Below are 26284 nucleotides of genomic sequence, written 5' to 3' on the forward strand. Positions count from 1 at the left end.
GAGGAGTCGCCCCCTGGTGGTCAGTGGAGAGAATGCAGCTTTAGCACGTGAAGCATCGGCTTCACTTATCAGAAACCGAAGGTTGCCGCCTGTAAAAACAAACGAGGCTGTGAAAAACATTCGGTTTAAATCCTGCAGAACCCTCACCAGCACACATTCTTGAGGGGGAAAGAAACTCCAGGCCACATTAAAAAACGCTCCTGACGAGATCGTTTTCGACTTCACATTTAAAACAGCCGCAGTAAACAATAGCGACCAGAACAACAGACATCCACGGATGCACATGTGCAGGCGTATGCAAACTCTGACTGAATGCAGAGAGTGAAAGGCCTCCTTTAAGTGGAAGAGAAAATGTTTAGTGCATTAAACCCTCAAGAGTTCATCTTAGTCCCTCGGCTTATAATTCCACGGCTATTAACACCGAAGCAATTCCTATAAAGTTTCAGTTCAGTGGGCTGCGATATAGATTTAGAAGAAAAGATGCTTAGTAGAACGTTTAAAATGCAGCACATGCAAATTACCACTGGGCCGAGAAAGAGGAGCCAGCCGAGGTTTAATGCGAGGCAACTCGATCGAGCCCCCTCGCGTTCCACCATTTTCCACGGGAGACAGATTGAGCGCAATCACGGCCGGCATGGGCGGCGAGGCGATTAGGCAAAAAGCAACGCAGAGAGCCGGAGCGAGCCGGAGCACCTAGCCCGCCGTCTGAGGGAAGAGAGGTAATGATAACAGGAAGTGAGATGAGTTGATCTTGCCCTCTGGCCTCGCAGCCCATCACCTCTGTTAAAAAAAAGGTCCCTCTCTATAAACAGGCCTCTCTCTGACTATTAAACAGATAGTACATTAGGGCCCGAGCTGTGCAGCACAATGTAAACACAGCCGTCTCAGGGCAACGGCGCTGAGAGGGGGGGGGTACAGCTTGAGATGGGGGGCTATTCCCACTGTAATCCTCTCCAACTAAACACAGGAAGGAAGAGATAGGTAAATAACTGGCTCTTCTGATAAACCCAACTCTCTCCCAGCGCTGCATTTTCTCCTCCAGCTTGTTATGCTACAAAAATAATAAGTGGCGACGTGGAGTTCATGTTGTTCACGTTACAGTGAGGCGTTTGTTTGGAGAACACATAACAGAGATACAGGATATGACACATAGAAAGGGGAAGTGTGCTTTTAGGGCTTTAACGCCAACTTTATAAATCGGTTGCCAGGTTGGCAACCAGGCATCTCCAGCTTTCGGTTGCCAAAACTGAAAATGCGTTTGACATTTTTGGTCACTTTATATTTTTAAGTAATTCAGAGACTATACGGCAGCATAATTATGAAGATGTTTACTGTACATGTGCATGTTGTAGAAGCTTTGCAGTAAAACTTTCCGTCCGGCTCAAAGACGCCGGAATACTTCGCCTCCCAAAGACTTTTTTCTGTTTTTCGTTCAGGCTCATTTGGTTTCTCCGTCAGTTCAATCAATTTGCACGTTCGTTTGTTATGTTGACGGGTCAGTTGTACCAACGAAGGCCGACAGGACCGAGCCAGAGAGGCAGACAAGAGTTGATCCTGAACCTCCTGTGGTTTCCTTCGGTGTGTTGCTCCAGGGTTGAGGGCGCGTCAGAGAGGATACACTGGGTCTGTGTGTGTGAGAGTGTGTGTGTGTGTGTGTGGGGGGGGGGGGTGGTACTGGAAGTGGATGGATGGGGAGACGGTCAGTCCGGGTCAGTCCAGATGTGAGGCTGTTAAACAGTGGGGTACTGGAGGAGGTCAGTGGCTGCACATCTTTAGGGGCAGTGCCCCGGAGTCATTCACACCCCTTTGTTACAATCGCCAGCATAAAAACACAGGAACCCCCCCCCCCCCCTCCAGAAACCACGTTCCTCCCTGTTGGGGGGCTGCAGGGACGCAGCAGAGATGGGGAATAAGGGGAATGTCTGGGATGTGGGGACGGGCTCCGTACCCTGGGGAAAGGCCAATTACAGGCTTAGAGCGCCCTGTCTGGCTGCGGCTCAGATAAGATGAAAGTTGCTTGGGACCAATATCTACATTTTTTTCCTTCTGTCGCCATAAGTAATGATACAATCCAGATGTCACACATATATACGTATATATATATATATATATATATATATATATAACTGCATGTTGAGGCGTACGGCTTTACAATGACACCGGTTTACTGGTTACTGACTTGAAGGTTCTGAGTGTCTACAGCTCAGCGTATGTCCAGGAGGGGTCAGGGGTCAGAGGTGAAGGGTCGTGAGTCTTTAAGCCAGCACCACGCTGACACTGTACTGGGACAGATAATGGAATATGTGGGTCACCAGGCTCCAAACTGGCTCTATGAACACTCACTGCAAACTGACATGAAACACAAGACGTAGGACTCATCTTGAAGACAGTCAGACTCCATTTGAAGATATAATTTGAATATCTTTTTGTTATTGTGGTTGAATAAATGTAATTCGTGGTGCCGTTAGATTGCTGCTTGTTCGCCCCGTTAATACGGGCGCTTGCCTCGCTTCGTATTGTGTGTTTGAAAGGCTAAACGCTAAAAATATGTATTCGGATGACACCCGGATATCGGAACCCAAACCAACCTGATGAGTCATTTGGAAACAAGCCGTCCGAGTCTTGGTTACTAAGTAACAAATGACACCGTAGAGAATTTTAATTAGTTGCCCGGTAAACGTTCGGGTAGACGTTTTCAGAACGACTCTTTTGGATTTTTATCTTGCGTGACGTTAAATAATGACGGCAAATGAACAATCTACATCTACAGCATTGTTCTACTTCTGTAAATTGATGTCAAGGGCGTTGGGTTTGGGTTCACAGCTCTGTTGTTAAACTTCTATACAAACACACAGCAGAGACGGAGATAAGGAACCGGGACATACGACCAGTAATAACTCGGAGCTCGGAGTGTTTGCAGAGGCCTTTCCCCTGCTAATCCCAGCAGAGTAGAAAAGCAGCAGGCCGGGGTGAGGGAGGTTAGCTCCTCTCCACTGCACCGCTGTCATCACCAGCATGTCCAGCCGTGTGACGGACTAATAAACTGAAGGCCGCTCCGCACACCCAAAGACAATACTCGGCCTTTAGAAAGTGTGACATGCAGCTGCAACTTGTCCCCGGCCGGCTCTCCGTGGGAGGGGTACACAGCCAGTTGTGTACATGTTTGGTTTGGTGGAGGCGGGAGGCTCTGGCACGGCCCCCCGTTGATGGGAAGGTAGCATGCCTGGTGATGTTCTGGGAAGCGGTGAAAGACCGAGTCTGTTGAGTTTTTTCTGCTCCCGCTGCACCACCCAGCGCTGAACGCGTCTAGCATACACACATTCTGTAGCTGCGGGCTGGAGCCGGACCAAGGCGGCTCAATATGAGCCATTCAGACCCCAAAAGGACCAGTTACACGCCCGAGGAGATACCTCGAAATCTCACACGAGTATAAACGCTTTATTGAGGAGGGTCATAAGTGTCTGTAAAGGCCATATAAACGGTGAGTATCACACTTGGCACCATTTAAATCACAGTCCGGCTAACATATCGGCCTCCATTACCACATCTGAGCCTCAATATTACTGACCTCCGGGCTGCGAGACCCCCCACGGGTATCACGGCTCGACAGGTTTGCAATTGGTCAAACCAATTCCTGGCATTTCAGTGGAAAACCTATTTTTCAAAAACATGGTGCCCGGTCTCTCTTCAGCTGTGAGTGAGACCGGAGTCAGCCGTCTCAGCAGAGTCGAGACCGACCGGAGGACTCGGGGTAGAGATGATGGACAAGCTGAGGGGAACCACAATCTAACGATTATTTATAATGTTGAATGATCGGTCAATTATTTTCTTTGGTTGGTCTTAAAAATTGTCAGAAAATTTTAGAAAATTTACGATCAGTGTTTTCAAAGAGGACGTCATCAAATGTCTCGTTTTGCTCACGACTATAATAACCAAACCACTCTTGCATGTCACATGTTCATTCTTCAGCATCATAGTATCCTAATTACTCTAAATATAAAAATGACTTAAAAATGGCAACCATATTTCCAGTTTGGGCGTCCAACATCCGACTGCTACTTTTAAAAGTTAGCGTAGAGCAAAAGAAACAGCGAAAAGCACAGTTCATTATTTAAGCATTACCTCATGAGCAAAGGAGTTGTCTGGGTGACAGAGTAGCCATGACACGGTATATTAATGCGTAAATGTTTGGAGAGACGATGAACTGGGAAAGGCCCTGAACTCATCGGCCCCCTTTGCCTCAGTAAACTGCGGCGGCCCCCCAAACGCACCGCAGAGTCTGGGTCGGTCTGTCCGGCAGCGACGGAGCGTCCAGCTCAGCCCGGTCGTATCCCCCCCCCCCCCCCCCCCTCACACACACTCGCACACTCGGGCAGAGCAAACACAGCCCGACCGCCAGCCAGAGAGCTGAAAAGGCATTTCATGCCCGCCGCCATTTTGTAATGTAATTAACTTCTCTCAGTCCACGTTGAGCCAAAGCAACAAAAAAAAACCAACAACCTCACATGGAAATCAAATAAACAGAAGGGGGGGCACCGAGGACACACAACTCATTTCCCTTAATACCTCAATAAAACTCAAACCCGTTTTGATTACAAACACCGACTCTCACATCACGCTCAAGGCTCGATTGTGAGATCTGATTCTAGAAGAATTTCATTTTGAACCCACACTATATATATATATATATATATATATATATATAAAAACAGTCTGTTATTAACGTAGTCATCAGGAGTTTAACGAGACCACGTTCCACCTGAGGACACAGTCACCACAGAGCCGGGTAGTTACGAGGCCAAAACTACAAAAGAATGGTGAGAAAATTGGACTTTGAGTCATCCACAGGTACAATAGACGACCGTGATCAAAGCCGAGTCATGAAGTAAAAGGATGCCGGGACAATAAGCCCCTAAAGTCTTCCTCCTTTATTTAATAACCCAACGACGGCCCCAGCTGAGGACCGAGGTTTATGAGGTTGTTTTTTTAAATTCCAATTTGGCACGGGGCACCGCTGAGAGCCGGTTTGACTTTTTCCGTGATTTAGTTTAATAAGTTCCTAAATACTCTGCTGTCCGACTGCTTGCTTTACGGCTTCGGGAATTTAAAGCTATGCAAATAGCAAAAAGGTATAAGAAGGAGGAAATGGCTTTAAGTGTTCGTTAGCGATCGGCTCCGAGCAGCTTGTTGTGACGACCGTCTGTTGTGGCTTCTTTGATTTATTGTGAGACTCTCCCCTCTGTCTCTCCATCAGACTTGACCTCTGACCTTTCCACACTCAAACACATGTGTACATCGGCCCCCGTGAACTAGACCCCTTCCTCTTAAACAACATGATGGAAAATCTGTGTTTACTGGATCCAAATGTTTTCCCTACAAACACAACTGACCTTGTTTATGAAGGAGAGGAATCTGCGTTTTTCGTTTTTCCCCCCCCATCGTCAGTTTACTACAACATTCTGGCCGCCATCGAGCGAACCACAAGCCCCCACTTTACCTGCTGGGCTTCAGTAATCAAATATTTACCCGAAGGGACAGATGTGAAGGAATAATTACAGTGAAGTTAATTACACATTTCCAGCTAATGCTCTGGACGGGGCCAGTGTGTAGAATTATTGGGACTCTATTAGCAGAAATGGAACATGATATTCATAACTATGTTTTCATTAGTGTACAATCACCCGAAAGTAAGAAGTCACGAGACAAAAATTCTGCAAAACTAAACACAGCAGAGAGGAGAGGCTTTAAGTAGAGGTTATAAAAATGTAAATATATATTTATAGCACGTGTAGCCTTTTTCCCCAACATTGGTAACACTTGTGGACACTTGGGAACATGTTGTATCTATAGATTACATTGTTTGTCAATCTTTGTAAAAGAAATTATCAAAGAAATTCAACTTGCGTTTTTTTTCTTTTTTAGGATTGATGTCATTCTAACTGTGTTATTCTGCACTGAAGACATGTTTGAGTTCTCTCTACTTCTAGTCATGATTGTGCTGTTTCCATAGAGGAGCAGGACGTCTACAGAGTGCAGTGAAAAGGCCACAAGAGAGTAAAAAACAGCAGAAAAACGGCTGTTAAGTTATTCGATCCACATTCCTTAATGTAAAAAACAAAACAAAAGAGAATCGTTTGCATCACTTTGAGACTTCTCCTCGCCATGTGACCCATATGGATAATAGTTTTGTGTAAGATGAGCACGGACCTGCAGCAGCAGCCTCTCGAAGGCCAGGCAGGCGTCCCAGCGGGGCAGGCCGGGGTGGCGGAGCGTCTGGGCCGTTGCCAGGCCCAGCTGGAGAACCCCACAGTGACTCTCTAGCGCCCCCCAACTGCTCCGGAACAGCTGCATGTAGGAGCACAGCTGCTCGGGGGTCACACGGCCTGAGAGGAGGGGAGAAGACACTGGTGTTATAGGACGATCTGCACAAGTTCATAAATCAATATTGGTCAGAGTGCATCCCGGAGCATATATAATCTGTACATAAACTGTACTCTGACGGCCATCTGGTACAAACAAATGAAAACCCACAAGGTTGCAATGGACACATAATTATTCCTCCTGATGGGAAACAGAATGAACCTTTTTCCCAAACATGACCGCTTTTTTAAATAACTAGGGCAGAGGGGAATGACTGATACCAGGACAGACCATAATATTATCTTAATGAGCAAAACCTGCACAGGCTGGGAGTAAGAGAGTGTGTGTGTGTGTGTGTGTGTGTGTGTGTGTGTGTGTGTGTGTGTGTGTGTGTGTGTGTGTGTGTGTGTGTGTGTGTGTGACATACTTTATAATATCCAAAAAGACAACTATTGGTGGGCGGTAGGGGAGGTGGATAAATCCAACAAACAGGACTTTCAACCAGAACACCGGCGTTCAACACCATGTTGTGACCTTAAGGTAGTGGTTTGTTGTTTAAACCAAACTGTTGGTGGTTTTGTTGTTTAAACCAAACTGTTGGTGGTTTTGTTGTTTAAACCTAACTGTTGGTGGTTTTGTTGCCTAAACCAAACTGTTGGTGGTTTTGTTGCCTAAACCAAACTGTTGGTTGTTTTGTTGCCTAAACCAAACTGTTGGTGGTTTTGTTGCCTAAACCAAACTGTTGGTGGTTTTGTTGTTTAAACCAAACTGTTGGTTGTTTTGTTGCCTAAACCAAACTGTTGGTGGTTTTGTTGCCTAAACCAAACTGTTGGTGGTTTTGTTGTTATAACCAAACTGTTGGTTGTTTTGTTGCCTAAACCAAACTGTTGGTGGTTTTGTTGCCTAAACCAAACTGTTGGTGGTTTTGTTGCCTAAACCAAACTGTTGGTGGTTTTGTTGCCTAAACCAAACTGTTGGTGGTTTTGTTGTTTAAACCAAACTGTTGGTGGTTTTGTTGCCTAAACCAAACTGTTGGTGGTTTTGTTGCTTAAACCAAACTGTTGGTGGTTTTGTTGCCTAAACCAAACTGTTGGTGGTTTTGTTTAATAAACCAAACTGTTGGTGGTTTTGTTGTTTAAACCAAACTGTTGGTGGTTTTGTTGCTTAAACCAAACTGTTGGTGGTTTTGTTGCTTAAACCAAACTGTTGGTGGTTTTGTTGCCTAAACCAAACTGTTGGTGGTTTTGTTTAATAAACCAAACTGTTGGTGGTTTTGTTGCCCAAACCAAACTGTTGGTGGTTTTGTTGCGTAAACCAAACTGTTGGTGGTTTTGTTGCCTAAACCAAACTGTTGGTGGTTTTGTTGTTTAAACCAAACTGTTGGTGGTTTTGTTGTTTAAACCAAACTGTTGGTGGTTTTGTTGCCTAAACCAAACTGTTGGTGGTTTTGTTGCCCAAACCAAACTGTTGGTGGTTTTGTTGCGTAAACCAAACTGTTGGTGGTTTTGTTGCCTAAACCAAACTGTTGGTGGTTTTGTTGCCTAAACCAAACTGTTGGTGGTTTTGTTTAATAAACCAAACTGTTGGTGATTTTGTTGCCTAAACCAAACTGTTGGTGGTTTTGTTGTTTAAACCAAACTGTTGGTGGTTTTGTTGCCCAAACCAAACTGTTGGTGGTTTTGTTGTTTAAACCAAACTGTTGGTGGTTTTGTTGCGTAAACCAAACTGTTGGTGGTTTTGTTGCCTAAACCAAACTGTTGGTGGTTTTGTTGTTTAAACCAAACTGTTGGTGGTTTTGTTGCTTAAACCAAACTGTTGGTGGTTTTGTTGTTTAAACCAAACTGTTGGTGGTTTTGTTGCCTAAACCAAACTGTTGGTGGTTTTGTTGCCTAAACCAAACTGTTGGTGGTTTTGTTGCCTAAACCAAACTGTTGGTGGTTTTGTTGCCTAAACCAAACTGTTGGTGGTTTTGTTGCCTAAACCAAACTGTTGGTGGTTTTGTTGCCTAAACCAAACTGTTGGTGGTTTTGTTGCCTAAACCAAACTGTTGGTGGTTTTGTTGTTTAAACCAAACTGTTGGTGGTTTTGTTGCTTAAACCAAACTGTTGGTGGTTTTGTTGCCTAAACCAAACTGTTGGTGGTTTTGTTGTTTAAACCAAACTGTTGGTGGTTTTGTTGCTTAAACCAAACTGTTGGTGGTTTTGTTGCCTAAACCAAACTGTTGGTGGTTTTGTTGTTTAAACCAAACTGTTGGTTGTTTTGTTGCCCAAACCAAACTGTTGGTGGTTTTGTTGCCTAAAGCAAACTGTTGGTGGTTTTGTTGCCTAAACCAAACTGTTGGTGGTTTTGTTGCCTAAACCAAACTGTTGGTGGTTTTGTTGCCTAAACCAAACTGTTGGTTGTTTTGTTGCCTAAACCAAACTGGTGGTGATTTTGTTGCCTAAACCAAACTGTTGGTTGTTTTGTTGCCTAAACCAAACTGGTGGTGATTTTGTTGCCTAAACCAAACTCTACATAGTTATTTGAAGGCTAACCATGAGTTTTTTTCTTAACCTAACCGTTGGTTTTGTTGCCTCAACCTAACTTAAATGTTGGCACAAAAAAAGTTGGAGGAAAAGAATAATACATTTCCCGAACTGCCGTAAGACTTTGTTGAATATTCTTTATATGTTCAAGCTTCAGGTGGAGAGACGTTTACAGCAGCTACAGTATTTAACTAAACATCACCGTCTGCATGTAGCAGAGGTGCAGGAACACTGATGAGAGATTAAAGAGCCTAAATTATATAAATGCATAGAGGCAGCAGAGAGAGAGACGTTTAGGACCCTCGGGTTGGGGGTTGGGGGTGGCCTGGAGGTACGAGGGTTTGTGTCGGGGGGCTGGATAGAGCGAGGGCACACATTAACTCCCCATAAAGTCCACTTCTTCATGTTGATGTTCTGAACCAGCACCAGATGTGGGAGTATTTCCTGTTGGACTACATGGTCAATGTTTGCTTTAGCGGGGCCAAACACACGACTAGAAGAGAAACAGACTGAATATTAGATTGTGTCGAGCTTTGTTAAACTGGATGACAGAATAATGTGAAATATTTTTTTGGAGAGAATCATCAAAACAACTCATTTTCAGAGCAGCTGATAAGTAAACCTGACAGCTAAATGTTGGGAAACATACTTTCCAAAAGCTGAAGAGAAAGAGTCCGTGTGTGTTGTGTGACACTTTACTGTATGAGACGCGTTTCTACAGAAAGGAATTCACTTTCTTGCTGGAATTAAAGTATTTTCTTTTCTTTGAACGACCTTCAGTGCAGATGTATTCACAAAAATCCTGAAAAGCTCTATTGTGAGCATATCCAGCCATTAAATCCTGGCAGAGAAAACCAAGGTTGGCTGAGCTCGATGTGCCAACAATAATTCAGCACAGAACCAGGAAACGCGTCCAGAGCTTAATTCCACCCCGAGAATAGGCAACTGAGACAGAATGGCACACCGTCGGGCCAAATACAGCTCGGGCTGATCACATGAGACCGACAGAGAAGATGTTAAAAAAAGAAAAACTAAATAAATCTTAAAGAGAAGAAAGCCCCACAAAAGCCTGTTCTCCATTAAACTATCAAACAGCCCTGGCCGAGTCTTATCTATGTCACCAAACTTTGTGATTCCTCAGGCATCTTGTTGCCAGATGAGCCAAATAAACGTTTCTTCAGGAAACAGCAGGACTGGAAAAGGCTCCAATAAATAAGAATGTTTGTATATTAGGTGTTTTTACAGGTAATTCTAAATGCATCAGAAGAAAACACCATCAAGTTCAAACTGTGGTCGTGTATCAGCTGTTCGAAATCAAGCTTCAATCTCTGGTGCTAAAAAATGTAGCTTACACTGAAATGTCGTAAACCGCAGTTCCTCAAAATGGCCACTTGAGGCTCTAAAAGCAAATCAATCCTCATAGACGTCTATGGTGAAATGCCATGTCTTTATAGCCAATATCTCAGCTCATGACACTATAGGGGGGACAATATTTATATAACTCACCCGTTTAACATTATATTGAAGCTAAAAGCATTATTGAGGGGCGTGGCCTCTTTCAGTGACAGGTGGGTGTGGTCTCAGGTCGCTAGCTGCTAGCTGCTAGCTCTCTGCACAGAAGATCCACCTCTTTGACCATTTTTAGATTAGCCGAGGTTAAAGGCCTTTGCACATCGGGGGGAGTTTTTTTTATTCTTCGTTCAATTAATTCACGTCAACATAATTTTTGAACTGTTGTTTTCGTCATGAGTTTTAACATAAAACAGACTTTTTTGGAACAAGGAAGATTTTCTGAGCTTTTGCACCACGAATAAAGACAAACCGACCAAGTTGTGCAGAACGAGATGAGTTGAGACTATTTATACAACAACAACACAGAGGAGTCATTGTTTAAATCAAGACAGTAAAACTTTATTACTCCTTTCAACCTCGACAAAGGCAGCGCAGACCAGATCCATTACTTTCAGTCTTAACTTTCACAATAAAAGCCGTAAATATATAATATTCGCAGGCGAGTGTTTAGCATTTTTGTGTCCTTTATTCGTCATGACCCAGAATACATTACATTTTGGATTCATGATACATTTTGGTCAGTGGTTTAACAAATATTTACAGCCCAGTGTATTGTTTTTGTCATGTTTAGTGTTTTTAGAGAGAGCTCCTGATTTATTTAAATGTTCTTGTGTGGAGTTCAGTCCGTTGGATAACGTGTGCATGAATATGGAGTTATCTAATTTATCAGCGTGTTTGTTACGTTCACCAGCGCTGCACCGCGTCGCTCGTTGGACAGCAGGAGAAACCCGAACCTCTCGGCCTTTTTATTGTTCTTCTCGGTGCACTTATGTGCAGCAGCAGCCATAAAACAAATCACATCTTCAGTCCCGCGCTATAAACAGCTTGAGCTGCTGACCCATTTCAGCCTGATGTGCAGAAGTGGCAACTGAGGTCTCGACCACGATCAAAGTCCTCGACAATGCAAGAAAAAAGAAAAAAGGTGCCGGGGCCAACGATGATTTAGTCCTGTTACGGGAAGATGACTCTGCATTCTAGGTGCAGAGGGTCACTCGGAGGCTAAGTGATGCAGCTGGACGGCCTCAGAAGTTATTCTACATGAACGGGGCACTTTTATTTATGCGCTCTAAGACGAGGAAAGTCCTGGTAGCTTTATTTGTGGCCCTTGAGGACTCTACTGTAGAGGAGCGGAGGTCACATTCTTGAGCCTGTGTGCTCCAGAGAGGTTTGGTAGACACACAGGTCCATAATGCATCAGAAACACACTTATAATCTGCTTATAGCACTCAATTATTACAGTTATAAGCTCTCATAAACATCCATAATGCTTTATAAGAATAATAGTAATAAGACATTATGCAGTGAATATCACGAATCACAAATTTGCCTCAGAGAGCTTTACAATCTGTTTAGGAAACGATATCTTCCGACACTTGGACACTTCATACTTGCATCAAAAAGTTTATGTTTAAATATGCAAATGAGGAATTATCTAATGAAGAAATCTATGGACGCAAATAGAAAAAGTAGTAAAATAAATGTTTTCTTTCCTCGAGTCTGAAAGAAGAGATGATATGAAAGCCAAACACTGATCAGCGCATGAAAAACAATGTTTTTGCTTTAAGATAATAAAAAAAAAAAAAAGCAGAGCTGATGCTGTAAAATATGAATACTTATTTGAAACTACTGTGATATTAAACTCTCCCTGATCTCACGGCTCGAAATGATGAATGTCTTCTCGAGTCGGGCTCATCTCTGCAGGCTGTGCCACAGGAAGAAAGGCCCCGTCAACACATCTCATGCACACTGCAGTATCGGTGCACACAATATACATACACACACACACACACACACATACATACACAAACCTAACTCACACACATGCACACACATGTATGAACATATAAACGCACTTTTTGGGGACGATGAAACCGAAGCTGTCTAACTAATTCCCTGCTAAGAGCAAAAACACCCAAGATAAACACTGGACAACCACACACACACACACACACACACACACACACACACACACACACACACACACACACACACACACACACACACACACACACACACACACCATCATTCTATTGTGCTGTGAGAAACCTGACGGCTCTGAGAAATGGATTATTTTCTCTGTCTCTCTCTGGATGATCTTATCCCGTCGAGATGAAAAGAAGCCAAGTGGAGTCCAGTGTGTGTGTGTGTGTGTGTGTGTGTGTGTGTGTGTGTGTGTGTGTGTGTGTGTGTGTGTGTGTGCGTGTGCCTGTGCGTGTGCGTGCGCAGTATATTTTCTCCAAAGATCTGCATAAATCCACCAGAGTGCAGAACGTGTTTTTCAGGCGCGAGTGGAAAAATTCTGTGCTCTCCTAGTGAGTGAGTGGGCACTGAGAGAGCAGATAGGTATTAATGCTAAGTGTGTGTGTGTGTGCGTGTGTGTGTGTGTGTGTGTGGGGTGGGGGGTTTAGCCGGGTCTCATATGATGGATTTGAGAGCTCCGCCGGTGGTGCTGGTGGGCAGGATGGGAACTCTGCTGGGAGCTCAGGGGGGCTTCGTGGAGTCTGGTCCTGTGCCAGTTTGGTATAAAGGTTCAGTGTGTGAGCAGTTGGACGGTTCCCTCTTCTTTCCTAGCTCGTCTCCTATTCCCTCTCTCTCTCTCTCTCTCTCTCTCTCTCTCTCTCAAGGAAAGACCTTAAAGGGACAGTTCAACCAAAGAATTAACAATAAATACATGTTCTTCCTCTGACCTGTAGTGCTAGTTATCGCTGTCATACAAGTGAGTGAGTGAGTGTGCACCTCTGCGTCTGTCCACGCCTAATCTCACATTCAGCAGCAGCAGACTGCGTGGTATTTTTGGGGCGACCAGTTAGCATTTTTGCGGGTGTGGCTCGGTAGAAAGAAAGTAGTTCCTGCATGAAACTGCTCACAACGAGGTCTGTGGATTATCTTCAGCAACCGGGTCATGATTCTGTAAAGAGACCTCTAGTGCCACGACACCGGAGAGAAGATCTCTCGAACGCTCGGCGGCTCACAACAAAACAATGTAGATTGCTTTAATAGCTCTGCAGGTGGGAGGACATGTATGGATTTTGGATTTGTGGATGAACTGAGCAGCCTCTTCATACTTCAACTGTGTCTCTCGATGTCTTTGTTCCTTCTCTTTTCTGCAGCTTGTTGTGATGCGTTTGTCTAAATAAATCCACCATGTAGCCGCCATCCAGACGGCTGTTTAGCACGAATGTGTGAAAGGAAACCGCCATGTGTACGCAGCGTGTGTGGCGTGTGTGGCGTGTGTGGTGTGTGTGTGTGTGTGTGTGTGTGACCTCCAACATATTACAACCTGCTCGTTACGAGAGACGAAACCTCCTCTACCTCACAGATTATAGACGCTGAGGGAACACACCGCCCCTCACTTCTAACCCCCTCCCTCTCTGCCAGATGCTAACCTGCATATTAGCCCTGTGTGTGTGTGTGTGTGTGTGTGTGTGTGTGTGTGTGTGTGTGTGTGTGTGTGTAGTACACCCATTACCTATGCGAGTCAAGAGGTCAGCAGAAAAGGTGACCGTGCACGAGGCCCCCGTACACTTGTGCATGTAATGGCTTTATTTTTGCGTGCCTGCACATATTTTTATCCCTTCGCTTCATTAACGAACAACAAAAGTTTTCAAGAGCGGCGTGTGTGTGTGTGTGTGTGTGTGTGTGTGTGTGTGTGTGTGTGTGTGTGTGTGTGTGTGTGTGTGTGTGTGTGTGTGTGTGTGTGTGTGTGTCACAGGGCCAACATGTGGTTCAGATTTCCTCTGTGGCCACATGGGCAAATACACTGCAGAGACGGTGGCGGTCAGTAGGGGGCGCTATGGTGCCGTCTGAGAATAATGATTTTTATGATGATTTTATTTGATGTATTTTGAGTTTTATTTGATGGGAAACAAGTTGCGATTGTTGTTATTAGTTCATTTTTCTATTATCATCATGTGTATTATTATTATTATAGCTGTTGTGCGTTTATTGTTGTTGCTTTTGTCTCTCTCTCTCTCTCTCTCCCTTCTGTATCTCACCCCTCTCTCTCAATTTCTCCTCCTCACTTCACTTTCTAGACATCATTCAACCCCTCCCTCTCTCTCCCTCCATCTCTCCCCCCTTCTCTCTCTCTCTCTCCCTCCATCTCTCCCCCCTTCTCTCTATCTCTGTCTCTCTCTCTTTCCCCCCTCTCCATCTCTCCTTTCACTGAGGTCCATCCTCTCCATCTCTCCCCCTTTTCTCCCCATGTCTATCCGCTCTCATCTCCCTCTCTGTATGCATATATAAATAAATAAAACTGATAAACGTCCACCTTGCTCTATGACCATCATTGAACTCTCACCCATGCTCATCTTGATGGGCAGCTTCTCCTTGCTGGCCGCCTCCACCAGCTGCCGTTGGACCTCCATCACCCCCTCCTTGTGTTTGCTGGTCAGCATGTTCTCCCACAGCGACTGAGCTGCCGGTGACCTGCGGGAGGAAAAACAGTCAAACAGGTCAGTTAGTCACGAGGAGGACAAGACGTTCGTCTGACTCCCAGCATGAACACTAAAGAGACAACATGGACGTGATGGAGTGCTCGTCTCAGCGATTAGAGAGGCTGCTGGTCTGGTCCGGGGGGGGGGGGGAAATTAGCAGGAATGTTTTCGATCCACCTTAAACGTCTCGTTTGCCAACATTCCTCCGGACCAATCAGTGCTCAGTCCTCACGACGGAGTCTCGGGGTCCCCGGTCTCATTAAGCGCCAACGTTATGAAACACACGCAGAGGACGAGGAGTGTGTGTGTGTGTGTGTGTGTGTGTGTGTGTGTGTGTGTGTGTGTGTGTGTGTGAGGCCCACAAAGTCTTTCCATGACAGACACTTTGTCTTATAAAATCTTGTATTTGAATTCATATTTCGCGTTTGCTCTCCTCTCAGATTTCTCCTCTCTGCCACTTTGCAGGCCGGATAAAAAGGAGGCGTCAAACGTCTCACGTCTGTGCTTTTGACAGAAAGAAGCGAGAAGCCGACGTGATCGGCTCCGTTCTCTCAGGACGACCAGAAAAACTGTAGAGAACGAGACAAAGAGAGAGGAAAGGGGGAGGCTGGGGGAGGGAGGGAGGGAGCTGACAAATCCACTCTGTTTTTCTTTTCTTTTCTTTTTTAAACTTTTTCTTCTCCTTTTCTAACTGCCATGTGTTTAATATCAGATGTAATCTGTTCCAGACCTCGGGGCTGGATTGGGGAGGAGGAGGAGAGGGGCTCTGGCACCGGGACGCCCGCCATCTTCACACCAGAACCAGACGTTAAGACCGGGACAAGAGTCCAAACGAAAAACACAAGGAACACGAACATAAAGGAGGAATTCTAGAACTGTTTTTAGAACCATTTATACAGAAGTTACTCAGCGCGTTACCGTGAATTCCTGACGAATCGAAGTAACTGGAGCTGAAAGTTTAACAACAGCAAAACTTGATTAAAACTGTGTTTACTCTACACATCTTACTGTTAGTAAGTGTTTTAAATAGTAATGTTTGAGTGAAGATGCATGCGTTTGTGAAGTAGTGATCGATAAATCAGAGCTTTTGAACTCAGTTCTTCAAGACTCCTCTCAGCCTTAAAGCACGAGAGAACGTTTTCCTCACGAATTGAAAAGGAAACTAAATGAATTCATATACTAATGATCATTCTGTGGGTGAAGTAAGACCGGGGACACGTAGTGTAGCGTCGTCACTGTGACGCGGTGTTAGTTCTAGAAAAATCCTCTAGGACAACACTCGGTGGAGCATCGGAACTGCGAGGATTGCGCAAAACCGTGAAGTCCTGCATACTTGTCGTGGTTGAAATACCGACGGTGTGACTTGACCACGCAGGCCATATGTGAGCAGCGAGTACACATGCATCTGTGTGTATGTCTGCACACAAAAGCCCTGCATCCGTGTGTGTGTGTGTGTGTGTGTGTGTGTGTGTTGTTGTTGGACGACAGAGTGGATGAAATATGGTTCTAATTTGGCTCTCTGCCCACCCAACCCCCCCCCCCCCCCTGAGCGGGGCCTAGGGGTGAGGGGTGAGCTTTATACTGGCAGGGTGTGACACAGGCTCCACAACCAGTCGGGGGACGTTGTTGAGTAACTACTACGTTAAGAGGGGGGGGGGGGGGGGCTCTGCAGGACACAACCTGCAGGGGGCAGTGTTGCTCTTGACGTCCTCTCTGTGTGGTGAAGGGAGGGGCACCAGACTGAACTCCACTACATGTGGAACGTGTGCCGCACCATTAAAAAGCATCAAAATACTGAAACCTAAAGAAAGACGTGAGCACCACGAACATTAACCCTCTGTGGTCTGGATTCTCTCTGTGATATAAAGGTCCTGCTCCTCTATGGAAACAGAACCATCACGGGTAGAAGCAGAGACTCAAACATGTCTTTTGTTCAATACAGCACAAAGAAAAACAACAATGTAATCTATATATACATATATATAACTTTTCTCCAAGTGTCCACAAGTGTTACCAATGTTTGGGGGGAAATGGAGGTTCTACGTGATATAAATATTGAGCTACAGCCTCTCCTCTCCTCCTCCTCTCCTCTCCTCTCTCCTCTCCTCTCCTCTCTCCTCTCCTCTCCTCTCCTCTCCTCTCCTCTCCTCTCCTCTCCTCTCTCCTCTCCTCTCCTCTCTCCTCTCTCCTCTCCTCTCCTCTCTCCTCTCCTCTCCTCTCTCCTCTCCTCTCCTCTCTCCTCTCTCCTCTCCTCTCCTCTCTCCTCTCTCCTCTCTCCTCTCCTCTCCTCTCTCCTTTCCTCTCCTCTCTGCGTTCATCAGCCTGAAGTTCAGTCAAAGTTTCTCTGATTTGTTGTCACACGACTGTTGGTCTCAGATGAATCAATCATGGCTTCATAGTTGCGTTGATGAACTCAGAATTTAATGTTTTTTAAAGAATCTGGTTAAAGCAGACGCTTTATTCAGGGCGAGATTTTAAAACGAGACATTTAGAATTAAGTGTTTTTGATGAAATATCACAATTTGTTTTGGCTGCTTCTTCTGATGAAAGCATTCAAGGACCGACGGAAAGATGAAAATCTGACGATAAAGTTTTTTACATTTTCTTGCGGTGACAAACGATGTAGTTTTGGCGATCGTTTAAAGAAAACATGCTTTTCAATCTTGCGGGTGGGTTTTAGGGTTCAGACGGTTAAAGCGATGAAATACCTGGTGTCCGAGTCATTAATGAGTGTGTGTGTGTGTGTGTGTGTGTGTGGGGGGGGGGGGGGGGGGGGGGCGGAGGAGGGGGGGATAGTATTCCTGGAAGTGCATGAAGCGGCAGAAAAGAATGGCTTTAACTGATCTGACTCATGATTTTGTTAATGTACTCCCCATCCTGTTGTGTTTCAGTGTAATTTTCTTTCTTACTCACTTCAGCAAGAAGCAGGAAACGTAGTATTCATGACGTGACTCAGAAGTGAGTCACGCTGCTGAACATACATGTGATTGATGAAGCCTCCTGGACGTCTTTAAAGGGTCAATTCACTTTAATTCACACATTTTCTCACTGACCTCTGGTTTTTTATTGGAGGTTCTACCAGGAACCCGAAGAATCGGACCCGGCTAAGTACCCTACAGTAGAGGGTTCTAGTTAGCACCTTTATTTCTTAGAGTGCACAAACTACAGTAATGTAAGTCCAGCATTGCTGATGATTGAGATGATGTGCGTGTGTGAGTTCTTTCAAACGGGTCCAAGTGTAACAGATTCAGCCCCAAATCCTGAGTGAGTTCATTCATGAAGCGTGTTTAATGAGTCGGTTTCCTGTAAGCATCCTCATGTACATGAGAGGGAGAGGGAGAGAGAGAGAGGGAGGGGGGAGAGAGAGAGGGGGGGGGGGGGAAGAGAGTGAGAGAGAGAGAGAGAGAGAGAGAGGTGGACCGAAACCAGACCTGGCCTTGAGTGTTTGTGTGTTCTGGCAAGAGGGACCAATGACCCGGTGGATTCATATGGAAGGAAAAGTTCTGCAGGAAGTGAGCAGAGGACGGAGATACACACTAAAACATCTAAACACACCAACGCAGACGCACCAGGAGCTCTACAACGTATATATATATATATATATATATATATATATTTGTACTAAACTAAAGAAGAATAGTAAAATACACAACTGTTAAGACCCTTTGCAATCACAATTGATGTTTTAGTATTATATGAATGCTTTTACGGAGGGATTGTATTATTTAACCAACACTAGAGGTGTGTTTAGTAAATGTATATGTAGTATTTATACGGTAGGATTATTATAAAAAGCGCTCATGAAATAATGTCAATTATCCCCAAAAAAGGCAGATAAAACGTTCTTCTTCTGCCGTGGAGAGAGAATATAAATGTGGGAGAAGGTGAGCAATGAAAGGAGTCTCTACTAGTTTAGCATTTCAAATGAAAACAGTGGGGGCTCTTTGAAGGGGGGGGGGGGGGGGCCGGAGGCTGGAAGGTGCCATCTTTTGGGAGGTGGTTTTTATTTCCCCAAATAGGAAGTGTGTTCTGCGGTGAGCAGACGACAGCGTAGGTCGTGTTATCTCTCGTCCTGATGGGAACACGGAGTACAAGCTGCTCAGGTGAAAGTAATCTACGTGATTGATGTGCTGTGGGTTCCAGGACGAGAAGCCTTCCACACCGGGGGAGAAAAGAACAGAGTGAGGGGGACACGTCGGCTCTCTGCACCTCGAGATATGGCTAAATCCCGGCATCGCCTATAAATAACCGTCAGGCCCGACAGATAGGAACTCTGTTTTTAATCTGTGGTGAAGCGATCGTTGACCTTTAGGGCAGTCTTTGATAAGAATCAGTGTGATGAATCATCAGATGAAAGCAAACAAACTGGGTCGTTTTGACACAGACGCATTTGGCTCAAAGGGAAAATCGGTTCTTCTTTGAAACTTTGATTATTTTAGTCACAAATTGGGTTGTCACTTAAACATACGGAAGCCCTGAGCGATAAGAAAGAAGATCTAAATAGTTTTCTCTCCGGTGTTTATAACTGAAGAAGAAGTGGAAAAAAGGTTTTCCAGGATAATCCTTCTTGTTGTAATACTCATTCTGGCCACAAGAGGTGCACCACATGTTCTAAAGAGGACTAATTAAGCGTTCTTTAATCCTCCGTGCACTCCAAACACAAAGTACGTTTATTACGTGTCGGCAAGTTATGCATCTTAATGTCTTAATGTCTTTCTTTTGGCAAAAAAAATATTTTAATTTCCATTTCAATCACTTTTATTCATCACCTGTTTTCAGACATGAGTTTTTTTAAGTAACTTAGAAAGATGATCCTGTTCTTAAGTCATAAAAACAGGAGATCAAACAGTTTAAACTGAGAAAATAGATTCTCTCTTTCCTCTCAGAGCTTCCGTACTCGGCAAAGTGCAACGTTTTATTGTGGAGAAGAAAAAGCTTGTTTCTGTTGGCTTGATTACCTCTTCTTCCTCTGTGTTGGTGTGTATATATATACAACGTATATACTGCATAATGTATATATAGCACCGCAATTCATTTCCCACAGACGAACATTCATCATCAGCTGCAGGTTTAACTATGTTGAGCAGAATAGCGAAGCAGTTACTGAAAGAATTACGTTTTCTTCAAGACACAACGTAATGATGTTTGTGCAGAATCAATATCCTGTGTCTCTGCTCAACAGAGCCGGTGCTGCTGTTCAAACAACCCTTTTAATCCTCGTAACATACTCACTGGGCCGGCCTGTACTATAGTGTAAGTAATGATGGAGTAAAGTTGTCTTTTAGCCTATAAATCACACAAAACACTTACTTTTTTAAAGTAGAATAGAGCAAAACAATCTCGACCCCATGAGGAACCACCAGAGAATGAAAATGGACAGTTTTATTTATTCTCAGTGGGGTAAAATCAGGACTAGCTGTCCTCAGCTGTCTGTCATTTCCTTTCTTTCCACTCCTCCTATCTCAGCTGTTTTTGTGACCCCCCCCATACAGCCTGCACTCAAAGAAGCGTGCATTGGCTTTTTGTTTCCCAGTTGGTACAGAAATAGGTGTTTTCCCTCCTTCCTGGCATGCAGCGATCTGCTTGGCAGCTTGGAGGAGATGGCAGCCCTCGCTAGTGTGTTTTCTCTCATGGCAGGGTGCGGTCCGGGTTACACTCCCGACTGGCTCGCGCTCAAGCAGACCCAGGAGCACCTCGACCACCCGTACACTCGGCGCTGCCCACAGGAGCACACTCCCAACCACAGGATCAAGGTCGAGGTGCCAACGAGGTTCATGTGTCCTCCCCCTCAGGATCACAAGGGCCGAGCAGCTCTTAAGCACAGCAATCACGCGGACCGGGACGGGAAGGTACCCGAACCACAAAAACACCCAAAACACCCGTCCACCGCCACTTTCACTCAGCGCCCTTCTATATGCAGAAAAATGTGCATCCTGGCACAAAAGAACGCCATAGAGTACAAGAGCGGAGAAAGAAAAAACAGGCAAAATGTGTGTGTGTGTGTGTGTGTGTGTGTGTGTGTGTGCACACCCACACAAAGTATACTTTGTCTGAGGCAGGATTACTAAAACCACAGAGTGTCGGATCAGGAAAATTCACACCAGGTTATGAAAGACAATACGACAGTAATTGCAAAGCAAGTGTGGGGTCTCACGAGCAGAGCTAGAATCAACAACCACCCACAGAATGTTTAAGACACGGTGATCTACAAAAATATCCTGGAATTACCGAAGGAAATATCACACACGACAAATAAAAAGGTCCGAATTACGTCCGCACCTGATGTTTAAAAAGGCTCGAGTTGGTCCACACAACAAAACCAAGCAAAACACACAGCGGTCTCAAGCTAAATATAGCTCAACAAATCATAGGTGTATAAACATCCAGTGGGAGGAGAACTCGTTGTGTAGACAATGAAACCACACGGAGCCAGTCGGTCTCTGCAGAGCTCCTATCATGCAAAGAACAAAATCCACTTTAGAGACGGGCGTATTTTTTTGTAGAATTAAGAGAGATTAATGCTTAAGAGCAGCACAACTCTAAAAACATCAGCATTAGCAGAGCCCCCCCGTCTTGAACACATTAGAGAGACTGACATGAACTCTGCTGTGCACTTAAAGGCAGTTAAATAAAGTGGGAACTCTCGGCTTCTTCAATCTCCAAAAAACATCTGTGATAAAGCCTCAACTGGGCCATCTGCTCAGAGATAGCAGAGGCAATAACAACTCCTGCGGATCCGACACAGCCACCGCCGAATTACTGATTACTTTCAGCTACACTTCTTCTTCGTCTGTTTTCTGTCGGAGCACCTGCTAGAAGGTGTAAACACTATCGGAGTGGGTCATCTAAATGCTGCGAGAGGTTTGGCTGAGACTCATGTTTGGTGGAAAGATCTGGGACAACGATTGCAAACAGTAGTCCAGTCACAATAATTATCGACTTATTGTACGATATATGGACCTTATTATTACGTTATTGACTTATCATGGGATGAACATGACATAGATTATTTTTATATTAACGACTTATCGTACGATATATGGAAATGACCTCGATCATTTTTACGTTAAAGACTTACTGTACGATATATAGACAAGACCTCGATCTTTTTTACGTTAAAGACTTATCGTACGATATATAGACAAGACCTCGATCTTTTTTACGTTAAAGACTTATCGTACGATATATAGACAAGACCTCGATCATTTTTACATTAAAGACTTATCGTACGATATATAGACAAGACCTCGATCTTTTTTACGTTAAAGACTTATCGTACGATATATAGACAAGACCTCGATCTTTTTTACGTTAAAGACTTATCGTACGATATATAGACAAGACCTCGATTTTTTTTACGTTAAAGACTTATGCGCCAAATCTTTTTTGCTGACCTTAATATTGCTCGTTGTGTTTACACGTGTTTGTTTACAAAATAATATCACCAACATTTTAGCCAACATGATGTCAGTATAAACAGCAGGGTTTTCACTGCCATTGTAAGACTTGGGCATTGTGCAGACATTGAATATTCTTCAGAGTTAATAGTTCATTGCCCTTTAAAAAGGGTGTACATGGAATATTATTCCATTCCATTCTCATTATATCAGTGGAAAAAATCTGGACGTAAAATCGCAATTATTTCTAGTAAAAAGTATCCAACCAAAGTAGTTATCGTGACCTCAACCTCTGCACAGCCACCAATACAAACCTCTGCTCCATCATCGTACAGTTAACCTTTTCTTATAGACGATGTGAGAGGCTGAGCTTCTTGCTGCAGCATCGAGCGTACAAGACGAAACATTTCATCCGTCCACAGAGACAACGCAGCTGTGGTTGATCTTCAGAACAGTTACGGTGACGGTGACATGCATTTGTGGGTGTATTTTAGGGATCTGGTTGACGTGCCCCAGACTTGCATCCGAGGGTCGGTGCAACCTGCCCCCCCCCCTGTGCTCACATTATCTGCTACAGCACACGCTGTCTAAACAGCCCCGACTAGAGAGATCCAAGACTGGTTCCATTACAACAGAACCTCCCACCTTGCTGAGAACAGAACGCTGGATTTGTAAGCCTGTTCATGAACTCAACGCAGCCAGACATGCTGCATGACAGCTCCCGCCACAAAACTCTTCTTCTAAGTCAAAGGCTTTTCCTCCTGCAGCCACATGAAGGGGCAAGGCGAGAGTGGAACACATGATGGAGGGCTAATCCCTGCCATGTTCAACAAGCCCTCACCGCAGGCGCCCAACACGTGCGTCTGCACAGCCAAGACCAGAGGCAGGATTCACTGAACCCACTGGCAACTAAAGCTGGTCATGTGCCACTAAACTCCCACAGCGTGTGGGGGGGGGGGGGGGGGGGGGGGGGGGGGGGCCTCTGGCTGGTGAGTGTGTGTTTGGCCAGGTGGGGAAGGTATGTCAATATATTGTGGTTGTGTCAGTGGGAGGGACGGGCTCCATTTTGAATTAATTCTCCTCCAAACAAACTTTTTGGGATTTTGAACTGAATTCACAGTTTATATGTATTTATGTGCATAGGTGTATGTTTATGTATACTGAATGCATATGTTTCATTATTTACCTTCTGAAATAGTCTAATATTGTTTATGTTTTCAATTTCCTCCCCTTGTGAAGCACTTTATGGCTTAAATAGTGCCCTATAAATAAAAAATATTGTTATTATTAATTAATATTATTGTTGTTAATATGATTATTATTTTGTGTGCTAAAACTTAGAGTGAAACATGCACTTTATAATGATATAATAAACTATGTGTCAAGGTAATTATGGATGGATTAATGAATAAGAGAAACCAAACATGAGGTCCTGTGCTATAAACTAAGTGTGTTTGATTGTGACTCAGGTCATCAGAGACACTCACTGGGTCTGAGCGAGGCAGCCGGGGGCCACGGTGGTCTGGGAGTGAGGGGTTCGCTGCAGGCCCGTGAGCTCCAGCATGTCCACCTGGACGTCCGTCACATGACCAGGTAAAGGTTTGAGCACAGTCAGAATCTTCTCCACCAGGTTGTCGCCATGATGACCAACAGCTCCTGAGAAGACAAAGACTTCTATTAGTATGTGGTAGAGAGGTTTGTTTATAACAAGACTGGGCGTTCTATTACAATTAACCCTGAAGACATTATCGCTAAATTAAAATGTAATAATAAACATTTGAGTTACATGACAGATCGTATATTTGTAGTTGGTTCACATGGATAAAACTTCTTCCCAAATGTTAATATTTTTCTAGTTTGATTAATTTTGTACATAGATTACGGACGAGTATGAGGGCCAAGCCCTTGTTTTTATATTTTTTATAAAATAAATAAAATGTCTGGCCCTAACACTCTTCCATACATAGATACATATATCTTTATGAAGAACCAAAATAAGTGAACGTACATTGTTATGTTTTTAAGAATGATTCTCTGTAGCCCGTGATGAAGGTCTATTGATTTTTTTATATATATTATTGTTTACCTATTGCGTTTATTTAATTTTATATTTGATTGACATCTCCTTTACTTACACACTGAGATCTTTAATAGTGTAATAATGTTATTTTCAATTATAAATGATTTGATGCAATGTGGTCCAAACGGGGAGGGGGTTCACCTGTAAGATCCATTGTTCGGTCCACAAAGATGATGGACGCTTTATTCTGGGCTGTCTTCCTCCTGTTCTTCGCTTGAGGGTGACTGGCCAGTTCGCCCGCTATGATGCGGCTCATTGGACCCACAGCGAAGCTCTCCTCCCTGGTGTTCGTCGCCTCGAACAGCGAACTCAGCGCCGAAGCGAGAGATTTGATCTCCAACTGCAGCTCCACGGGGAGCGCGTGCACGTCTACGTCGACCAGGCTGCCGAACTTCTTCTTCTCCGGTCGTTTCGCGTTGATGACCTCCAGGTCAGGTGCGAGCAAAGGGAACAGGTGCGCGAAGGCCGGCGCGAGGAGGAGCTGCTGGTGCGACACCGGGGCGAACACCAACGGCGCATGCGCGACCTCCGCCGTGTAGTTCATGTTGCCCATCCACTCGCACAGCTTCTCCTCGAACTGCTCGAACACGGGGCTGCCGTCCGGTTCCGTGGCGACTCCGTTGGCGAACAGGTGCACGGAGTGAGCGACGGCGGTGAAGACGACGCAGTACCGGAAGTGACTGAGCGACACGATGTCTTTGATGGTGTCCACCGTGCGACCCTTCAGCAAAGTGCTCACCACGAACACAGCCTTCGGTTCGTTCTCCCAGCACGCTTCGAAGCTGGAGAACTCCTTTAGGTTCCGGGCTCCAGCCTCCAGTAAGCGGGCGGCGCCTCCGCACCAGTGGAGACTCTCCGCGCACCGGTCGTCCATGAAAACAACGGCTTTCTTCACCTTCGACAGCACTACTTTCTCCCACACGGTGACCGGAAAGAGCGTGAAATCCTCTGCGCTCGACATTTTTTAAATGTTTAATTGTCAGCTCGTCTAAAGACGCATCAGAGCTGACAGCTAGAAGGAAGACAGCTAGCAAAACAAACGCACGAGTCTCCTGCAGGTGACGTGGCAATCGCGCGTCGCAGCATAAAGACGTCACGTAAAGCTCTGACTCGTTGCTATGGCGATTATAACCAGCATTCAGAGAACGACTCGCAGGAAGCGTTATTGGAGTTATATACGAATTGAATATTATCACAGAGCCTTTATTATTCACTGACATCACCAGCAACGACATGTTAATGACTGAAAAATAAAAATAAACATTTTAAAAACGGAAAATGTCTTTTGATGTTGATATTTGTATTTAATATTATTACAGAGCCTGTATTACTCACTGACATCACCAGCAACGACATTTTAAAGGCTGAAAATAAAAAATATATATATTTTAAAAACGGAAAATGTGTCTTCTGATACCAGCAGTTGATTACAGTTGGTGGTCCCTTGTCTCCATAGAAACTTCTTGAACTGTCAATGTAACTGATACCAATGGAGAGGAGCCCGCCGGCTAATTATTATTCATTTTATTTGTATTAATTCTGGTGTGTTTTGTTTAAAAATACCTTTTCTATATTAAAATGTCTTCATCGGAGCCTGACTCCGAAGTTGTCTTCGAAGAGGACGAGGAGGGAAAATTATACCAGTGTAAGTTTAAACAAACATGTATTTAGACATAAACTATATTGTGATTAACCAGTGGTGGAGGAAGTAGGCACATGCTTAATAAAAGTAAACTTAAAATAAGTAAAAGTAGAAATACCTCACCAAGGAAGTTCTTTCAAAGTGTTATATTATCACAGAATATAATATATTATTATGTTTTTTTTTATCATTATCAAGTACATGTAAGAGTATTTTAAAGTAGTGACACTGCATGCTGGAGTAGATTTATATAAAGTAGCATTAGATTAGAA

The 26284-nt window shown here is 44.4% G+C and overlaps 1 protein-coding gene across 1 annotated transcript in view; it reads right to left on the reverse strand.

The window, feature by feature from the left end:
• scfd2 (sec1 family domain containing 2) overlaps nt 1–25407 on the reverse strand; it is an 87177-nt gene extending 61770 nt beyond the window's left edge. The window contains exons 1-4 of the mRNA XM_079157698.1: nt 24512–25407; nt 23778–23946; nt 14758–14885; nt 6208–6383 (exon numbers count right to left, since the gene is read on the reverse strand). Coding sequence (XP_079013824.1) covers nt 6208–6383; nt 14758–14885; nt 23778–23946; nt 24512–25331 — 1293 coding nt within the window. The 5' untranslated portion in view covers nt 25332–25407. The remainder of the gene's footprint in view (nt 1–6207; nt 6384–14757; nt 14886–23777; nt 23947–24511) is intronic.
• Between the last annotated feature and the right edge of the window lie 877 nt (nt 25408–26284).

This window comes from Pholis gunnellus (genome assembly GCF_910591455.1).
Source record: "Pholis gunnellus genome assembly, chromosome: 4".
Taxonomy (NCBI): Eukaryota; Metazoa; Chordata; class Actinopteri; order Perciformes; family Pholidae; genus Pholis; species Pholis gunnellus.